Genomic DNA, 21,053 nt, shown 5'->3' on the forward strand with positions numbered 1-21,053 from the left:
TATTACTTTCACCTACTCTTCGTCTCCTTTTCTTTGTACGACCGTGGAGCATGACGTTGCAGCGAATTTGGCAGGCGCAATCTGGTGTCTTATAATATGCTATCAATCTTTTTATGCTCAACTAAAGTCACTTTTCATGAATTCGCCTTGTTTAAACTTGCCAATACATGTTCACTCATTTACTCAATTCACTCAGTTCTTATTGGATTTTCATAGAAGTCATATGGTTTCGTATGTTTTTAGTTGTATGTTCAATATTTGCGAAAGACGTGGTGTTCGTTAAACAGAAAATTATAAAAAGTTCTGTGCGGTTGTGGAGTGAGTTTATATGTTTGGCACTCAAAGTTCAATCTGTTATGTTAGCTAATCCTTAATGATAAGTAAATGAAGTACCGTGAATAATTTGCCGCTAATTATAATGTGAGTGGTCCGAGTGTGTCCAGTTGTTGGTTTTAGTGTATTGATTTTACAATTGAGAATTGGAAAAACTTAAAACACAAGTTTTGTTTATGAAATATATATTGATGAGAATTTATTGCTATTCAAAGGTGCACATGTAAATATGCACATATATGAATATATCTACATGTAGATGTGGTTTTTCGATTTGGATTTGGAACAATTGTGAATTTCAGAAAGAAGATATATTCCAGCACGTCCCTTTTTGTAATCTACAAAATGTAATTGAAATTTTCCTAGTTGTCATCTGTTTCAATTGCTGCTACTTATTGTCACATAAGAAATATTTATTTGCATGTGCAGCGCATTACTGCAATTGCAATTCATTAAAAATCAAAAGACAGTTACAGTCATAAACATTTAAAGATGTGAATTTATAAGTAGTAAGCATTCATGCTGTGATAGTGGAAGGCAAATTTTATTACAGCAACCAAAGCTGAGAAAATTTGTGCAAAATGTAAGTGCTCCTAATATTCGTTTATTTGTTGACGAATAGTAAATGTGCAACAAGAAAAGTGTAATTAATATTAAACAGATGGTGTAAAGTGGTGCCACCATTAATCGACTATGAGCTGTATTTTATTCCAAAAGAAACAGTTGACAGCAACTGAAACTGACGAACATAAGTAGTTAACAATTAAAAAGTCATCCGTGCGCATTTTTATAACGTGTCGAAATAATTTTAGCAACAACAACTAATATCCGAAAAAAACATATGGGCCGTTCTGTAATTCACTTTCGAGTGAATTTAAGTGTGAATGTTGTTCATATTCACTAAAATTAGTAAAAAGCGTAATTTCATTATCTACAAGTACGCACAGCGTTCTAACTAAAAAAAAGTAAATAAATGTAAAAACAGTGAGAGACAAAGTGCAAAGCAAATTATTTCGAAATACAAATTGCAACTTGACTTTTTGCTCAACGTTAACCGAGACTGTTTTTTGGATTTTTTTTTGCCGTTAAGTAAAGTAGTATCATTATAGCATATGCATGTATGTATCATTAAATGGGGATACCTTAATTATTTCTAAAACCCACAGTCAACAATTTACCAAATTTGTCACACTGAATTTGTTGCATTTTATATGTATGCCAGTTATTGACTTCAAATCCTGCAAAGATTTTGTGAATTAAATCTTAATCCTCACATTTTTACTTAATTTCGTGAAAAACCTTTGATTCAATGAAATAATAAAGAAAACGAATTTTGTAAACATTGACAAAAATAGGTGCTTTTAATGAAAATCCGTTTGGCGAACAGATGCTTTTGATAATAAATTTTAACTATTTCAATACGTTGTTAGATTGTGTAGCACTGCATGGTTAAAAGTCAAGACTAAATAAGTATTCCCGGCAAATTTGGCAGCAGTAGCTTTACCAAGGTAACCGCTGAGCACAGTCAAAGTTCGAGTGCACATATCGAACGTCCCTATGCACATACATATGTGACAAAGTATGTATGAAATTTCACCCTATCTTCTGGAATTTTTTAACCTACCCAAAGCAAATTCATGTAAAGTGGCAGTGATAATACAAAAACAAAAATTATATATAGTGTATATTTACTTATAATCTGAATGTAAGCAATGGGAGTGTAAACAACGCCAGGCGATAAAAAATCAAATCAGCTGTTCTAATAACACCACCTTATATGAATTGTTGTTGTAGCAGCATAAACATTCCTCACACTTACATACGGGGAATGCTGCTGGAGTGACAGTCCTTGGCCGGATATATGTATGTAAATCCGGGTCGTTTCGGTAACGTAGAACCGACTGTCGTGGAAACGACCTTATATGAATTCGACTTAGCTGCATTCGAGCCACGTACTGGATTTAAGTCCAGAAAATTAGTTGAGATCCAGTCCCAGGACTAGGCAATTTAATGGATTTTGTAATGTGTCTCCCTCAAGATAGGATGGAACTTCCTTCCTAATTTAGATACGGTAGCTGGCCACTCGCCTGGGTTCTTCGAGTTTTACAGAGTACTATAGGAGGACCTTTTAGTCAAACTTTCTTGTCTTGTCGCTCTTTTTTCGGATATTGTTTATTGATTATTTGTAACTAAGCAATGTGAAGTCCACTATCCTCCCGTTATTAAATTTAAATTTTTGTTTTATTATTGATTTACTACTTATTGTTATTTTAAAAATAATTATTAAACAACTTTGGTAAAATAGTTAAATTTATAATCAGTTATTAAATTAAAAAGAAAATTTGTGTCATGAAAATAATAGATTATTTTTTAAATGAAAAAAGGGAGTTTGTGAGTTCCGTATACATTGAAAAATATAAGGTTGTCAAAAAAGTCTTGCGGTATTTTTATTGAATTTTTAATTGTTCATAAAATTGGTTATAATAATGCGATTTAAGTCAAATATGCGCCATTTTGTTCGATGACGAGTTCCCAACGAGATGACAACTTCATAATGCCCCTCTTGTAGAAGCTCGCTTCCCTATTGTCAAAAAACTCGGAGAGCCAATTTTCACAGGACTCTCTTGTGGACAACTTCCGACTACCAAGCTCGTTCGCCATGGACAGAAATAGGTGGTAATCACTTGGTGCGAGATCCGGACTATACGGTGGATGCAAAAGAACCTCCCATCCGAGCTCCCGGATCTTCTGGCGCGTCACCAAAGATGTGTGTGGCCTGGCGTTGTCCTGATGGAAGACAATTCGGCCTCTGTTGATCAAAGATGGCCTCTTCTGCATGAGTGCTGCATTCAAGCGGTCCAGTTGTTGGCAGTACAGGTCCGAATTGAGCGTTTGGCCATTGGGGAGCAGCTCATAGTGGATGATTCCCTGCCAATCCCACCAAACACACAGAAGAACCTTCCTGGCCGTCAATCCAGGCTTGGCCACCGTCTGGGCAGCTTCACCGCTTTTCGACCACGACCGTTTGCGCTTCACGTTGTCGTAAGTGACCCACTTTTCATCGCCAGTCACCATCCGCTTCAAAAACGGGTCGATTTTGTTGCGATTCAGAAGCGATTCTCATGCATCCATACGGGCAAAAATGTTTTTTTGCGTCAAGTCGTATGACACCCATACATCGAGCTTCTTTTTGAATCCAAGTTTCTTCAAATGGTTTATAACGGTAAAATGGTAACCTTATATAAATAGCTGAAATCACGGTTATTAAGAAATCGCCATCGAAGGAGAAAAATTATAAATCCATCCACAATTTTCTTGGCTATTCAGCTGAAAGGAATGCTAGCGCTAAGAAATAAATGTCAAAAAGTAAAAAAAGAGGTGGCAATGAAGCTCTTTCGAGGTCAAAGCTGAGAAAAGTACCAGTTTTGGCGCGTGAACCCCCTTTATACCTTAAAAAATATTAGAGAAAGAAAGCATCTTTAAACCCTCAACATGGCAACCTGGCAATAAGCACTTAGTATGGGGCTCCTGTTCCCACTATGGTACTGGTCCAGTAAACTATGTAAAAGAAATCATGTATGCCAAGTTGTACCTGCAGATAATGGAGTCAACAATGCGACCACATACGGAGTGGTAGCTGCCTCTGAAATGAACGGGTATGCAAGACAACAATGCAAAGCATACCTGCAAGGTGGCAAGAAATTTCGTTCGCTTTAAGGGGGGGGGGTAGGGTCACAAAATCGAAATTTTTTTTCTTCACTCATCTTATAGTAAATCATTTCAAGAATGTTGTGTCAAAATTTTAAGTGGATCGGAGCAGAACTCTCAAAGTTATAGCCTTTGTAGGCACTCTACCTCGAATGCGGAGCATCGATAATTTCTCAGAGTCATTTTTTCAAACGCGTTTTTCCCGAAACGACTTCTTAAAAGTCGGTGCCAATCACAACTCCGAAACTATTCAACCGATTCTTTTCAAATTTGGCACACGTTTTCTAAATCAAAAATACCTCCCCCCTACACTGTTTTTTTTTATTTTTTTTTTTTTTAGGTTGTTTTTCACTTACAAATATGGCGAAATTTTTCGCCAAAAATGCTCGTTTTACGTCACCAAAACTACAAAAATGAAAAAAAAATTTTATTAATGTAGGGGGGAGCATTACGTCATACTTTAACTGAAAAATTCGACTTTTTTAGTTTCAGATGATTCTACGACGAATGCCGATTGGCACCGCAGAGCACCTCTCGAAAAACATATCTCCAAAAAAACTCTGTCATGGGCTTATTTGTCAATATTTTATTATTAATATTTTTTAAAAACTTATTGAAAAGATGTACAATAACATGCAACTGATTTTATTAAAGTATCTTAAGCCATATTTCTGTAAAAAATTCAAAAAAAAAAAGTGTTTTTTTTTAGCGCTAAACCCTACCCCCCCCCTTAAACAAGGATGAGCTCAAAAACTGGCTGACTCAGTCACCTGGCCTCAACCCAATTCTGTTAAGTTGCATTTTTGATGCGATACGCTGATTACTGATATTTTTAATCACAGTCAAAATGTTTCTTTTCCAACATGAACATAAAACAAAATAAAAATCATCGACGAAATCTCGTTCTGATCGTTTTTCTTCGGTGGAAAAACCGATTATGTGCCGTGCTATCATTTTGAACGGTGTTGTTGAAATAAATCCATTCCCAGGACAATTTTATAAAGTATATTACATGGATACATTAAGCATTACAATTAAATACTCCATTGGGCCTTGCGAAAACAATACGTTTCGGAAAAAAAAACCGTTCCCGTTTTTTTATATAAAGTGTGGCTAAGTTTCAAGGGCCGGTGTTGATTTTGAATAAAATACAATTTTTTCAAGAAATTATTATCATTTCTTTTTATTATATTATGATAATATTGGTATAGTTCAATTACGTATAAAACAAAATATCGGCCAAATGGCTGCCGCGGCCTCGGCGGCACACCTCCATCCGATGGTCAAAATTTTCGATGACGCTGAGGCATAATTGAGGTTATATGCGGTTAATATGCCGAATTATCTCATCCTTTAGCTCTTGAATTGTTGCTGGCTTATCGACCCACACTTTTTCTTTCAAATAATCCCAAAGAAAGAAGACCAACGGTGTCAAATCACATGATCTTGGCGGCCAATTGGCATCGCCGCGACGTGAGATTATTTGACCATCACATTTTTTGCGCAAAAGAGCCATTGTTTCGTTAGCTGTGTGACAAGTGGCACCGTCCTGTTGAAACCACATATCGTCCACATCCATATCTTCCAATTCGGGCCATAAAAAGTTCGTTATCATCTCACGATAGTGAACACTATTCACAGGCCGGTCAGGCAGCCTCATTTTGGAAAAAATACGGCCCAATGATGCTGCCGGCCCATAAACCGCACCAAACAGTCGCTCTTTGTGGGTGCATTGATTTTTCGGCAATCACTCTTGGATTATCATTCGCCAAAATGCGGTAATTCTGCTTTCTGACGAATCCACTGAGGGGAAAATGTGCCTCATCACTGAAGATGATTTTCTTCGAAAATTGGTTATTCACTGTTGCCATTTCTTGCCACCATTCTGACCATTGACGATGCTTGAAATCTTTCCATCCTTCAAATTGAGTTAGTCTGAAATTGAAAAATTTGAAATTAAATGTAGAAAAGAGCGTTTAGGTGCGGTTCACATTCAACATCGGCCCTTAAAATTTAACCACCCTTTATAAAAAATTCTAAATTTTGCGTGGGGGAATAAGATTAATATGTTAGGGTTATCTTTATGTGTTATTTGGTTGCTGGCGCCCATGAATCGGCCCAGCTAAGTTGATTTTGCTTTTGCTCACGTGCGAAACTAATATTCTTGTTTACGTACTCTGCATATACTCGTACATACATAAATATAATACTATATTTTTCTGTTTTCTATTTTTATCTGTTTTCTTTCAGTTGATATATACCGCATGCCATCTGTAAATACGCATCGCTTTCATCGCTTCGATCTCCTGTTAAATACTTGTAAATAAATACTCACAATGGAGCCTTCCTTTGACGGTTGGGATTTCGCGGTATTAATTATCATCCTAATCATATCGACGATGATTGGCATCTATTACCGCTATACAGGAGGCAAACAAAAAACAATTAAGGAATACTTATTGGCCGATCAAAGCATGACTACTTTTCCAGTTGCTGTTAGTTTGATGGCTAGTTTTATGTCATCTATCACGTTATTAGGTGTTTCCAGTGAAAGCTACCAGTTCGGTACTATGTTTTGCATAATCAACCTCTCCTACATCATCAGCACACCGATTGCCGCATACTTGTTTTTGCCTGTTTTTTACCGCATGCGAACCATGAGTGTCTATGAATACTTGGAACGACGATTCGGTCACTCGACACGTCTCGCTGCTTCAATTGCTTACTCCATACAAATGATTCTTTATATGGGTATTGTTCTCTACGCGCCAGCACTTGCGCTCGAGGCAGTTACTGGCGTGAGCAAGATAACAGCCATAATGGTTATAGGACTGATTTGCACCTTCTACTCTACCATTGGCGGTCTAAAAGCTGTGCTTATAACTGACGTATTTCAATCGCTTTTAATGTTTGCTGCAATTTACTCTGTAATTGTGGTGTCGGCCATTAACGCAGGCGGTCTGGGTCCAATTTGGAAGGTAGCCGGAGAGAGAGATCGATTCAATTTCACGGATTTCTCTTTGGATCCCACAGTGCGACACACTTGGTGGAGTCTTATTATCGGTGGCATGGTGACATATTTGTCGTTATACGGTGTCAATCAGGTGCAGGTGCAAAGGTTACTAAGTGTGCGAAATCTGGAAAGCGCGCAATCGGCACTCTGGTGGAATCTGCCTATTTTAAGCCTACTCAGTTTTAGCACCTTATTTAGTGGACTGGCTATATTCCACTACTACAGAAACTGTGATCCGCTACTGCAAGGAAGAATACAATCAAGAGATCAACTGATGCCACTGTTCGCCGTGGATACAATGGGTAAATGAGTAGATGAGACACAAGACCTTATTAATATGTTCTCATATTTAAGAAAGTGCATAACACCTCCAACAAAAAAAAAAAAAAGAAATACTAATACTAGAAACACTAATACTAATACTAAAAAAATGCATTGAATTAAAAACCTCCATACCCAGAATTTTTCTAAATTCAGACTCAAAAGCTTGAAATCTTGATGAAAAAATGTTGATTTTTGTTTTTCATTTTATACAAAGTTTGAAACTTTAAGTTATATGACTTTCACTGTAGTAGAAACTATATTTTTATAAAAAAAATATATATACATATATAGTCCAAATTTTGCAATACGTGCTACTGTGGTTGTGACCTCCACTGAATGTATTTAAATTCGTATTTATATTATATTAGCATCCACTTATGCTCAATTTCAACTAACTATGTATGTATGTATGGTTTTCCATTATCTTTGCTTTTGACACAGGTCGATATCCTGGTTTGTGCGGACTTTTTGTGTCGGGCATCTTTTCGGCCAGTCTTTCGACTGTTTCATCTGCGGTAAGTTCACTTTCAACTGTCACATTAGAGGATTACATCAAACCGTTGTATAAGCGGATTACGAATACCCCACTGCACGAAACAAAATCGACACTGCCAAGTAAAATAATGGCCTGTATTTATGGACTTGTGTGTATTGGCATGGCGTTCACTGCCGGCTCTATGGGTGGCGTTCTGCAGGCCTCTCTCACGATCTTCGGCATACTGGGTGGACCATTGCTAGCTGTTTTCACTCTTGGTTTATGCACAACGCGAGCGAATCAACGCGGAGTGCTAGTGGGTCTACTGCTCGGATTGATATTTTCATTTATTATTGGGTTTGGAGGGCCAAAGCCACCAACACCAACGCTAGACTTCAACGTGGATAGCTGTGTGAGCGCAAACAATAGCACGTTAGTTGCCGAGGCTCTAACGCAGGCCAACAACACCAGCTTCAATATGGCAACGCAGCAACCGGCCTCAGAAGAGAGTGAAATTGAATATTACTGGTTGTATAGACTTTCGTACTTATGGCTTTCCGTAATTGGGTTTTTAATTACAACAACTGCTGGATATGGATTTAGTTCTTTGCTGGAAGCATTGAAATGGGCCGACAACAAGCAAATTTACTTAGATAATCAGCAAATTGATGTTGATTTATTCATCCCACCGCTCGCACGCAGATTAAGGAACAATCACACAGAGGAGATGACAAAGCTGTAACTATTTTGAGCTGGCGCTTCAAATTAATTTCCAATACATAAGAAAGTAGTGAAGTATTTATAAAAAAAAATACTGTAAATTAGTTCACAAGTATAATTGAAATGCTTTATATCCAAAACATCGTTACCTATAGGAAATCAAACATATTTCTCAGGCGCATAATACGTAACATACACTCTCAGCATAAACACGCTATACATATATGTATACTGTGCATCTGTAGTTTTATTAGATGGCGTGAACAATTTCTTTTGTAGCGATAAGGGAAAAGAAATCATTAATTAATAGTTTGCCGGTTGACGTCGGTCTAATATGCGCTCATAGAAAATCATTTTTTATGTTTTTAATGTAAAGCAATCTACCTGTAATGCCATACATCTGTGCGCATATACTAAATCTCCTTGAGACAGCCTGAAGATGGCTTTGTAATTTTTTATAGTGCTCTATTCAGGATGTCCGAGAAGACGGCTGTGAAAGCCCTTTGAAGCTACAAAATTTGTTGTTCGAATGTTTATTTTTTCCTGAAAGTAGCGATAATGTTCAATACCCTTTGTTGCATTTATTACTGTTAAAAGTGAAAATCATTGAATTGTACATACAAAGATCCCAAATTACAGCCATTTGGGGTATTGCAGATAATGAATTCACAACATACAATTTTACGTAGTCTTGATGCTTAGCACTTTATTTATTTTTATAATTAGTAAAACAAATTTCTTGTTACTGCTGTGCATAATTACTTAAATAAGAGCATTTTTCTTTTATTAGGTTATTAAAATGATATGTAACTTACTTTTAGAATATAATATACACAATCACCTCTGTAATTCAGTACCTGGCGGTTTGACCAAAGAACTTAAAAGTAAAAAAAATGGTTCAATTGGCTCCGATTTGACCTGCAACTCACCGTTAAACTAGCGTGCTCGATGTGAATAAGGTTTTAGCATTTTATGCAGTCACAATTTGATTATAGGCCAGCCTCAATTTCATTTTTAGCATGAGGTACTAGGTTAGAAATCTACTATTACAGAGGCGTACTGTGCATACCCTTATATGTAAATCTACCTCTGTCTAGTTTTAAATTATATATCCTTTTTTTATCTTAAAATGACATAAAGGGTATTCACAGAAACACCTATAATGGAAATGTTGGTTCGCGGTTGGAAAAATGTGTGAAAACGTGTATACAAATAATATAAAAATTTAATTATTATTTATGCCCACAGTGGGCATATTTTTTTCGAATATTTTTAGTACCCGTAATTTGCTATCACAAGATTAAAAGTTTTAAACGTGTTACTTAAACCCAAGTCGTTTTTTTAGTAGATATAAGTGAAATAAATAGATATACACAATATTAAGTTTATATATTCATTTTTTTTAAGGGGGGGTAAGGGATAAACGCTAAAAAAAACACTTTTTTCATGAATTTATTGTAGTGAAACGGTTCAAGTCAGTTTATTAAAAGTTGTTGCATATTATAAAGTAACATTTCAAGAATATTTGATAAAATTTTCATGTAAAAATATTGCAAAATGAGCGAATGAGAGCACATTTACATAGACGTCTTTTCAAAAATACATTTTGCAGTAGTCAGCATATCTCAGCGTAGAATCATCTGAAATCAAAAAAATCGAATAATTTAGTTAAAGTATGAGTTAAACTTCCCCCCAACGTTTATTTTGACGATTTATTTTCATTTTCAGCCATTTGGTAGTCGTTTGAAGTAAAAAGTGATTTTTGACGAAAAAATGCCGCCATTTTGTAGGTGTAAAACCACCTTAATATAAAAAAAAAATGGCGAAAAAAAAACGTTGGGAGGAGGTTTTTTTATATGTAACATATGTGTGCAAAATTTCAAAAGGATCGGTTGAGTAGTTTTCAAATGCCAATGACTACGCACTTTAAAAAAAAAGATTCGAGAAAACCGCGTTTAAAGTTTGTAACGGACTACGCGCGCAACTGCTGCGCCTCGGCAGATGTTTGAGGCGGCTCGGCTTTATGCTCTATAACTTAAAAAGTTTTGCTCGGATTGACTTAAAATTTTAACACGGTATTTTTGAAATGTTTTACTACAATAACATGCAAAAAAAAATCGATTTTTATCCCTTACCCCCCTTAATAAAAACATTACTACTGAAACTGTTGTTAAAGATACTTAAATGCTTGTATGCACCTATTTATAAAAATTAAATAAATAAAAATTATTTCTAAGAAAATTAATACATAAAATAAACTTTTAAAAGTAAGCAGAAAACCAATTTTATTCGTATTGATGTCTTCCATTTTAACAGTAGTCAGGAGCAAGTTATGGCTAAAATAATATTTGTAACGATTTAATAATGGTGCTATACCAATAAACGTACCAAAACACTATGCGATCGCTAAAAACTCACAATAATACCTATGCAAGTGTACTCATGGACCTATGTGCATTAAGGGGGGCCGTTTGCATGTAGACATTTTTTATATTTCTTTTGTAATGGCATAGCAATGAAATGCTGCCTTAATAAAAGTTAATAAAAGTGAAAAATATTACCTTCTTAGGATAATGTTTTGAGGTGCTCCCAGCCTAATCAAATTTGAAAAAATAAACGAAGTTTTACACGGCTATTAATAAGCTTTAAATATAAAAACTTGTTTTGACTGCAGTTCTGAAGTAAACGGAAAATAATAATTTTAATAATAATAATTTAAATATTAAATAATAAAAACCTACATAACTTATCATCCACAATGCATGCTCACTGTCACTGAAAGCCAGTTGATTCCACCAAATGTAACAACACTAAATAGCGTTACAAGTCACCTTAGACCTTTGAAATCAATGTGAACACTAGCAACAACAAAAAATTAATGCAAGCGTATTTGTGTATAAATGTAAACATGCATGTATGGCATATGCATACGTAGTTTTGCATAGTAAAAAATAAAAGTTTGAATTAAATTTTTTGTTTTCAAAATTTAGTAGTGTCTGGGGCTCCTCTTAACATAATAATAGCGAATAATAGTTTACACCCTTATTCCTGTTATAGAAAGTCAACTTTCCAAAGCGTACCAGAAGCGATTAAAACAAAAACAAGATCACTTCATCCTAATGTACATGGATACATTCAAAGTGGCTAGTATTTAACAAAAAATGTAAAGGAAAATTCGTATTTACATCATGGAAATTATACTATTCTGGAATGTAATGATTAAACACAAATACATATTTAAATATTTATATATGTGCACTCACATATATTTATTATAAGTAAATAATGTATTTTTAGAATGAGTATTGCTAAAACTTTAAAGTGTAGAGCTAAAAATCTCACACGATAAGCTCTTTAGGGCTGATTTGAGCGCATGAAAATCTCAAAATGATAATTTTTGAAGCACCTAATATTGTAGTACATTTAAAATATTTGCCAAATATAACCGAATGACCTTTTAAATATCCAAAAGTATAACGATGAATTTCATTTTCATTTTGAAGTTAATTTACCATAAGTATACAAATAAAACTCTTTACATAAAGCGGTCCACTCTCTCTTTACTCATTCGCATCTCTTTGTTTTATTCGCGCTTGACAAATGGTTTATATATACACACATATTTATTTTTAAATATTGTAAATTGAATATCACAAAATTAATTTATACATATCTTCGAGTCCAAAAACGTGTGGAAATATTCTTGTGTCTACTATTCTAAGGGTTGGTGTCGAAATTCTGTATGTACAAAATTCTAAAAACAAAATTCTGCTTTTTAAAATTCTGCTTTTTTAAAATTCTGCTTTTTTAAAATTCTGCTTTCTAAAATTCTGCTTTCAAAATTCTGTATTACAAAATTCTGTATTAAAATATAATGTGAACAATGTTAAGGAGGGAATGTAATTATTTAATTTATTATTATTATTATTTTTTATTATTATTCGAGATATTAAATAAAAAATAATAATAATAATAATAATAATTTTTTCTTCAGTTTCGATAGAATCCACAGTATTTTTGCGTAGAACTCTTCTAAAAAAAACGAACAGCTGCGAAGAATTATTAAAAAAAGAAATGAATTAAGTCACACTACATATTTAAAAATAATTCCAAAAATATTGTATATGTATGTATGTATATTTATGGAATAAATGTTTATTTTGTTACTTCTTGTATGACGAAAATCACAAAACTTGAATTAAGCAGAATTTTTCGCATTAAACATGCAGAATTTTAGAAAGCAGAATTTTAAAAAGCAGAATTTAAAAAAAGCAGAATTTTTTTGCAATTTACAGAATTTTGTCATCCAGAATTTTGTAATACAGAATAATGACACGCTCCCTATTCTAATATAAACTGAAATAGAAAAAGAAAGTTCCGAACAAATGATGCAAGTAGGTGGTTGTCAGAGTTGACAGTGGGTAAATATGTACATGTATGTAGTATTTTTATAATAAATTTATCAATTTTTGAAAATCCACCTCTTAATCTTGCAAATAAATATTCTGCTAATCGCATTGATTTCTGAAATAATCTGGCCTTGAGTCACAATTATTTGCCTTTTTCTAACATTTTTTTAATTCTCACCTCAAAAGATGCGCATAAGCATACATACATACACTGATAATAGCATACATATAAAAATACTACATTTGCACGATAAGAAACAGCAGGCTTTATCAGCGGTTAGCGAACAAAATCAGCCATCTCATTGATTTTTATTTGTTTCGGAAATGAAAAGCAGTGATGAGCAAACGATTGGAAGTAAAACAGAAGGAAAATCCTCAGCATGTGGCAATTGGTTGTTTTAAGTACAAATGCATATGGTTAGTAACGCGTACGTAATATGCGATAAGCTCTCAATATACGAGTACATGCATATGTACATATCTAACTCGCAAAGTCGCAAAGAAAAAACACCGATTGGGTACCTATTACGATGGCCTTAATGAAATGCTTCAGAATTGTTTTAAGTGTTGCTAACTAAAGCGATTAAAATAAATATTTTACTATGAGAAGTGCATGACAGTAAACAGATTACGCTTTAAGCAACCATAAATAGAGTATAATAAAAAATTTAATACACATATCTCTCTGCCATACTAACGAATTGGTATTTTTATGGCTAAGTTAGGTCAGTAGCAAACTCTAAAAATTATAAGCCTCGCCTACCTCCACTTGCTCGAGATTTTAAGGCTTTATACTGTATTAAAGAGAGATTCTTAAGTTCAATTGAAGAAACTCGTGGAGGTGTCTTGCCATATTTATTTTTTATTTTATTTATTTATATAAATAGTACATAGTAAGACTAAGGTCTTTTAATAGTACTTCAACAATATTATAAAAAACTGGAATGTTTTTAACATACAAGTTTCTTAATCTAAATTTTACACCAGTTCATTTACAAATCAATCCAATATATTTAACTTAACTATAACAATAAGAAGAAAAAAAGCAGTAGGAAAAGAAGAGAAGGATTAGAGAATGTAAAGAGAAATGTAATACGCTACTTTAATGCAATCAAACACTTTTAAAATAATTATAGACTAGTGCCCTGAAGTTAGATCTGTTAAGTCCAGCCTTCACAGTGTCGGGTAATGAGTTCCACACTTTAACAGCGTTAATGAAAAATAATCTAGATGATGGTAGGTAATTAAATTTTGGAACGATGAATTTGTTGTGTCTGCGAGACCTTATTGGTATCAACTTCTCTGTCAGATAGGGAGGAGACCTGAATAATATAAGTTTGCACAAAAATATGCAATTCCTAGCAGATAAATAACTATTAAGGCAACAGACTAGTAGCCTTGATCTGAAGGCTGAGATATGGCCATATCTGCCAATCCCATATATGTACATACCGCGTGGCGTTATTAAATGCCACATTAAGTTTATGGCAAGATGTGGAGTCGAGTTTGCTGTATACCACCTCACAGTAGGTGATGAGAGGCATAATTAGCTGTAGAACTAATTTGCGCCTCGTTTTCTCTGGCGTAAATGTTGCGGAGACACTCAGCTTTCGCAATGTAGCGTAAATATTCCCCACAACCCTATTTATATGGTCAGCACAGGTAAGTTTTGTGTTAAGAATAAACGCCAAATTTTTTACCTTATCCATAAAGGTAAGGAAACTTGTACCTATCCACAATTTTGGGATATTGTCAACATGCACAACACTATTACATATAGGTAAGACATATGACTTTGACGCGTTCAGACATAAAGAGTTATCATTAACCCATACAGAAATAGCAGACAAATCACTGTTTATTTTGAAACATAAATCTTCAACGAGACCAATGCGACTGGACAAGTACAATTGTATATCATCAGCATACGCATGGACATTCACGTACTGACAAACGGTAAAAACATCATTGACAAAAAGACTGAATAAAAGTGGACCAAGAATAGACCCTTGCGGAACACCAGTTTGTACGTATCTAGACTGAGATGTTAATTTACTGGTCTTGACCTTCTACGTTCTGTCACTAAGGTAGCTGGCCATGAGCTTCACCGCACTGTCTTTGAAGCCGAAATAGTGTTTAAGCTTCAAACATAATAATTTGTGATTCACTGAGTCAAATGCTTTAGAAAAGTCAAGTAAACAAAGTAGAGTCAAGTCTCCGTTGTCAAAACTAATTCTAATGTCGTCCATTATTTTAACCATTGCAGTCGAGCAACTGTGACTATGTTTGAAGCCAGATTGTAGTGGAGAGAGTAGACGATTGTTCTGTACAAATGATGAAATTTGCATGGCCATCAAGTTTTCGCAAACTTTGGAAAATGCGGACAGTATGCTGATAGGTCTATAGTCACCAGCATAAATAGCATTTGTCTTTTTTGCGACTGGGAAAACTATAGCCTTTTTCCTTAACCGATTCGTAGCTCCTGCTACGTCAGCCCATCAGCTGATCCTGTGAAATTTGCTGAGAGCCGGCTAAGGGTCTGATATTGGCCGCACCATTAAATCTTTTCACCATGGTTATGTACGATACCTGTCTTGAGGTTAAAGGCGCCAATGCAGGCTGTCTTTGCTGGTCTTATTTTATACTCATCTTTTATTATACATCAACTGGTTGGAAGTTATAAAATTCAAAATCAACTGTTCTTTATACATACATACATATAATGCAAACTTAAAACTAACAATTTCAAAATGATAACAGCACATTCGTCTATTTATGTACATATGTATCTATGTATAATTGAAATTAAAATCATTTTGGACAAAAATAATGACAACACTGCTTCACCAGTTCAGTGAAATTTCGTCGCTGAATTTTGAAAGTCAGTTCAGAATATAATATACGAGTATTTACGGAGTATAAGTAGAAATGTACGTAATAAGAACCGCTAGTTACATTTCATTTGCATGTTGATAAACTAACAGCGATTAGCTGATGTATGCTAAACCCACAATTTGACACTGTTTGAAAGGAAGACTTGAAGCAATTCGACACTACGTACAGTATTATTAGCGGAAAATAGAGTAAAATCGCAAGTAGGTGCCACAATAAATCCTTAGGTGACAGGAAAAAAATTAATTTCTGTTATAAATATAATGAGGGTGCATCTGCAGTAAATAAATTAGCTTACAGAACTCTTGTGGCAGAAACTTTGTCTACAAAATAAAAAAAGCTTTCTTTTCTCATTTTTAAAAACATAAGTAAAATCGGAAAAGTATTGGCTTTCAAGTGCTACGAAAAATTTAAATATCGAAAAAATGTCTCCCCGTGATGCCTCGAGAAACATCTTCTTTAACAAATTTTTTTGCTAGGTACGCATGTTTCAATATTTTGCATTGAACATTTAAGAAAACATTGTTTAATTATTTTATTATTAAATGGAAATTGACTGAATAAATTAACAGTGCGAATATCTATATCGCCAAAAAAAAATCTTAAAAATATGCCTTCACCGAATTAGCCAAGAAAAATTTTATTTGCCGAAAATTGTGATTTGTACGTCATCAAACTGTATTTCCCAGCGTCTGAAATTGCTTAGGCAAGCCCAGAATCTCTCATCTCCCATAAAAAGCCTATTACAGAGCATGCATTAATATTAGTGCATCAAGTCCCGATTAAATATGTTAAAATAAACACAAGAATATTTTTGCTTACTACACTACTTTGAACGAGATGCGTAATAGAGTCAGTAGGAATTTCTTTGCACGCGCTATTGATCTTTTCCTTTACTTCATCGAAATTTTCACGACAAGACGGCTTTTCCGGATCGTAAACTTTTCTTATCAGGATTCCCCACAAATTTTCTAACGACGCACAAGTCTGGACTTAAGACTGGTCATAATAAAATTGTGATAACAAAGTCCTTGAACAACTTTTTGTAGTTTGCCGTATGAATAGGCGCATTGTCCTGTTGGAATATGATTTATTCATCCAGAAGGAAGAAGGTTTTCAAACTGTGTGCCTTGATAAGTCAAAACATTCATTTTGCAATTCCCCACTTTCCTATCCTCTTATTACAAATAAACTACGAAAAGGCGAAATTATGTTTTGGAAAAAAGTAGGTATCACAAATATATAAAGAGGGAGAATGTGATGGTATTTTCAAACGAATTTTCCGTTAGTAAAGTGTGAGAAAGTAAATAGTTTGAGAACTTAAAATGATAATACAAAACAGAAATATTTTTGGAATGATTTATTTTAAAATAATCTGGTAGATAATTTCATGGCATTTATTTTTTGAGTATGATATCCGGCAAATGTCCGCTGCGGCTACAAGTTATATGGTCCATTCGATCAATCCCATTTTTGACTAGTTCTTCCAACAAATCTGGCCGTGTGGCTCCAATGTGGCTTGAATATTGCAATAAGTCGATTGTTAAGCGCGTTGCATGGCAATTTGCGACTTTTGGTTGGAACCACATGTAATACCAGTACTTCAATTTGGTTTTCGCACAAAACACTCTACCATTGATCAAGTGCACAGAATTACTCGCATCATTGAAACGCCTTTGAGGAAAAAAAGGTGTGCTCTGCTGTCTTTCTGGACGTGTCTAAGGCATTTGACAAAGTTTGCCACAGTGGGCTCCTCAACAAAATAAATGCGCTTCTACCAACACAATATTTTAATATTCCAAAGTCGTACCTATCGGATCGTTTCTTCCGAATAAAATACGAAGACACATGTTCCGAACTTAAGAAAATTAAAACTGGCGTCCGACAGGGCAGCGTGCTGGGCCCATTCTCTACATATAATATTTTCACATGTGACTTGCCTAATGACACAAATTGCTCCACAGCAACTTTTGCTGACGACACAGCCAACTTGTCGGTTGGAGAAACCCATATTGACTCAATTAAAAACCTTCAAATTTATTTAAATAAAATAAAATAAAATAAATAAATGAAACAAAATCGGTTCATTTAGACTTCACACAGAAGAAAATCCAATATCTGCCACTATACATAAACGGCGTGCAAATCCCGTATCACAACAACGCCAAATACTTAGGTATGACACTAGATACCAAGCTTAGCTGGAATGCTCACGTTAAAAAGAAAAAAGAACCGTTAGAAATCAGATATAGAAATATGTATGTATAGGCAACCAATCAGCCTTATCCCTATACAATAAAATTCTTTTATATAAGCAGGTGTTTAAACCAATTTGGGATCAAGCTATGGGGCTGCTCAAGCTCAACCAATATAAAATCTATGCAAAGATTCCAAAAAAAAGTACTACGATGCGCTGTTAATGCACCTTGGTACGTCTGCAACACCGATATCGAACACGACCTTGGCATCGAATCAGTTGCCACTTCAATCAACATACACGCTAAGTCTCATATGGAAAGACTACGCCACCATGTAAATAGCGAAGCCTCAGCCCTAATTGATCCCGGTAAATGGAAAGAATGGCTGGAACGAAAAAAACCGCACCAACTCACGCAGTAGCCCACTTCTCTGCAAGCCTTGGGCAGAGCATTATTAAATTTAGTAGTATTGCACAAAATTAAATCCAAATTGTTGGTTAGCATTATTCTGGCGTTAAACGATTCATGATGACTTGCCAAATCTTACTGAACAAAATGTTAACACAATTTGCCATTCTCAGCCGTCAAATCATAGTTGTGAATACCGGTAATTCTCATGCAGCTAAAAGAACACCCTATATTAGTAATAAGAGGATAACAATAATATTTTTTTCTTTCTCATTATTATTTTTATTAAGATTTAGTAGTAAAAAAGTGCAATGATAAAAGAGAATCATTTTCGTTGAATAACTTTTTGTTTATTTTTTATTAAATTATTTGAAGTTCTAGCAGTTCTTGTATTTTTGATTATATAAGGTACTTTTCTATTTCTTAAAAATTGGGAGGTCAAAGCAATTACTTCGGCACAAAGGGCAAAAAAAACATCCGTTCTTTCTTTCCAAATCCCCGTTGGCTGTGCATTTACGCAAAAAAGCGCAAAGATTCCCTAAATTTTACAATAAGCGAAAGGTCCAATTGATTTTTATTTTACTGCATATGCATTCTAAGCCACCCTAACAAAAAGTGGAATCTAACAATGCTCTAACGATATTGAAATTAAAAACCTGTAAAGAACGAAAACTATTATTTTGTTAATTGATATTTTTAGTACCTAGAATTTTGTTAATTTATTTATTTATTAAGTAGTAAAAAGTTCAAAATAAAATTTTTGGTTAAACCTAATTTGCAGAATATGGTGTACGCTACCTTAATTCTTAATTATACTTTTTCAACATTATACAGGTATATAAATTAAATTAGGGGAGAAAACTACTATAAAAACCCTTATGAAAAAAAAAAAACAAGAAAAAGGGAAGTTATGTGCATGTACAATGCAGATATTTGATGACTTAAACATGCTGAAGCAGATCTAATATTAATTGGTTATTAGGATAACTACATTTTATCTTAAACTTATTTAGTACCTAGAAGGATTGTGCCAATTCAAGTGAGTTTGCTTTAGACTGATATACCTTTTTAAAGTTTCTGTGCCAGTATCTGACGCTCTAGCTCAGCACCTTCTTCATATGCTACCATTCGGAAATATAATTTATGAATTGTTTAATAATTTTATTTACTTTTTTCCACTTTTTACCAACTTTATTTGCAACCACGCACATATTCAAATTTAGAACTGTCAAAATGCAGAATTCAGCTGACAATGTTTTTATCAGGAAAAAACTAGTCCTCGAGAATACCTTTCCTCGGGAATATTTGTGACTTTGCTGATAATATCTTTCCGTAGATTGTACCATTCATTCATCTGGACCGTACAAATTGAATTTTTATTTTCAGCGCTGCTTCCAAATGGTTCGTCGTTTTTCATATTCTTCTGCCCTGCGCTCTTATTCTGGTCATAGTTTTCATGCCGAAGCCTCAAGAAGTTTTTAAAAACACACTGAGATATAAATTTCACAAGCGAGTTTTTTGTGCCTTTTCCCACAGTTTCTAAGGTGTAGAATTCTTCTTTCTTTTCAGGTGGCATGTCAACCGTGTTCAAAAAGGAAAATAGTAAAATGTTAAAAAAGAGTCTGAACTAAACTGTTAGTTTAAAATGAGTAACGGCATAAACCACATTCCCACAAATCATCTCAGAAAAACAAAAAAATTAACGCTACTGAATTTAACTACTACTTCGGTTTATAATTATATGCAGGATACATCAAACTTCGTTTTGAAGCACAATATCGCTATTCTTTCGGATAGCTAAGCTGCAGTGCAGGCACTGGATTCGGCCGCAACAACATCCAATGGTATTCGCACCATTGGCTGCAATATAAGCAAAATACCTTCAAATCGCGGATTGTAGATGGAAAGACCAGACGAAATGCAAAATTAGCAGAAAATTATGGGCCACCTACAACCACAAACAAACGTCAACATTGATAAATATGAAACGAAGGAACGCGCGCAGACTCCCGGCAGTGCTAACTATATAACTTCTGGCCTATAGGAGAGCGAGCAGCCATAATGGCTATGCACTACAAAATATACAGTGACAGTTGTAATCAACAGGAGAAAACGAAAACTCTCTCCCTCTTCAGACACATTACATGTTTACAGTAGTTTATAAAAAATGTATATTATATTTAAATATAAATGCCTTAACACAGTTTATAATTATTTGCAGTACTATATTCTTCAGAAATATAAAAAACATTGGATTAGGTAACAAGAATTAGTCAAAAATTATGTTTGACTGAGTTGATTCTTGAATGAGATTTAAACGGCATAATACTTCTCCACCTCCTTTTTTCCGTTACTAATTCGCTAGATATTGAGGTTATATTTATTACATGCATGAGAGCAGGAGAATTCATACAAGGTGAGTTCGGTAGAGCTGCTGATGTGGTTTTTTGCGATTTGTTTTTTTTTTAATGTTACAAGGCAATATCGATTCCACAAATACAGCAATTTGGTGGGCTATTGCCAATTTCCATAAATAAAATACAAATACTCTCATTTTTACAATCTCGCACCAA

At 34.4% G+C, this 21,053-nt stretch overlaps 1 protein-coding gene across 3 annotated transcripts; it reads left to right on the forward strand.

The window, feature by feature from the left end:
• The first annotated feature begins 212 nt into the window (after positions 1-212).
• Positions 213-9,995, forward strand: LOC129245135 (putative sodium-dependent multivitamin transporter). Of its 3 annotated transcripts, none has more exons than XM_054883138.1 (3): positions 213-420; positions 6,292-7,356; positions 7,820-9,995. In XM_054883138.1, the coding sequence occupies exons 2-3, from the start codon at positions 6,378-6,380 to the stop codon at positions 8,593-8,595; spliced, it is 1,755 nt and encodes a 584-aa protein (XP_054739113.1). In that variant the 5' UTR covers positions 213-420; positions 6,292-6,377; the 3' UTR covers positions 8,596-9,995. The 3 variants fall into 3 exon arrangements, with proteins under 3 accessions (XP_054739113.1, XP_054739114.1, XP_054739115.1); XM_054883139.1 differs by having other exon boundaries at positions 213-318; XM_054883140.1 differs by lacking the exon at positions 213-420 and adding an exon at positions 809-916.
• Positions 9,996-21,053: the final 11,058 nt, after the last annotated feature.

Source organism: Anastrepha obliqua, chromosome 4 (genome assembly GCF_027943255.1).
Source record: "Anastrepha obliqua isolate idAnaObli1 chromosome 4, idAnaObli1_1.0, whole genome shotgun sequence".
NCBI lineage: Eukaryota > Metazoa > Arthropoda > Insecta > Diptera > Tephritidae > Anastrepha > Anastrepha obliqua.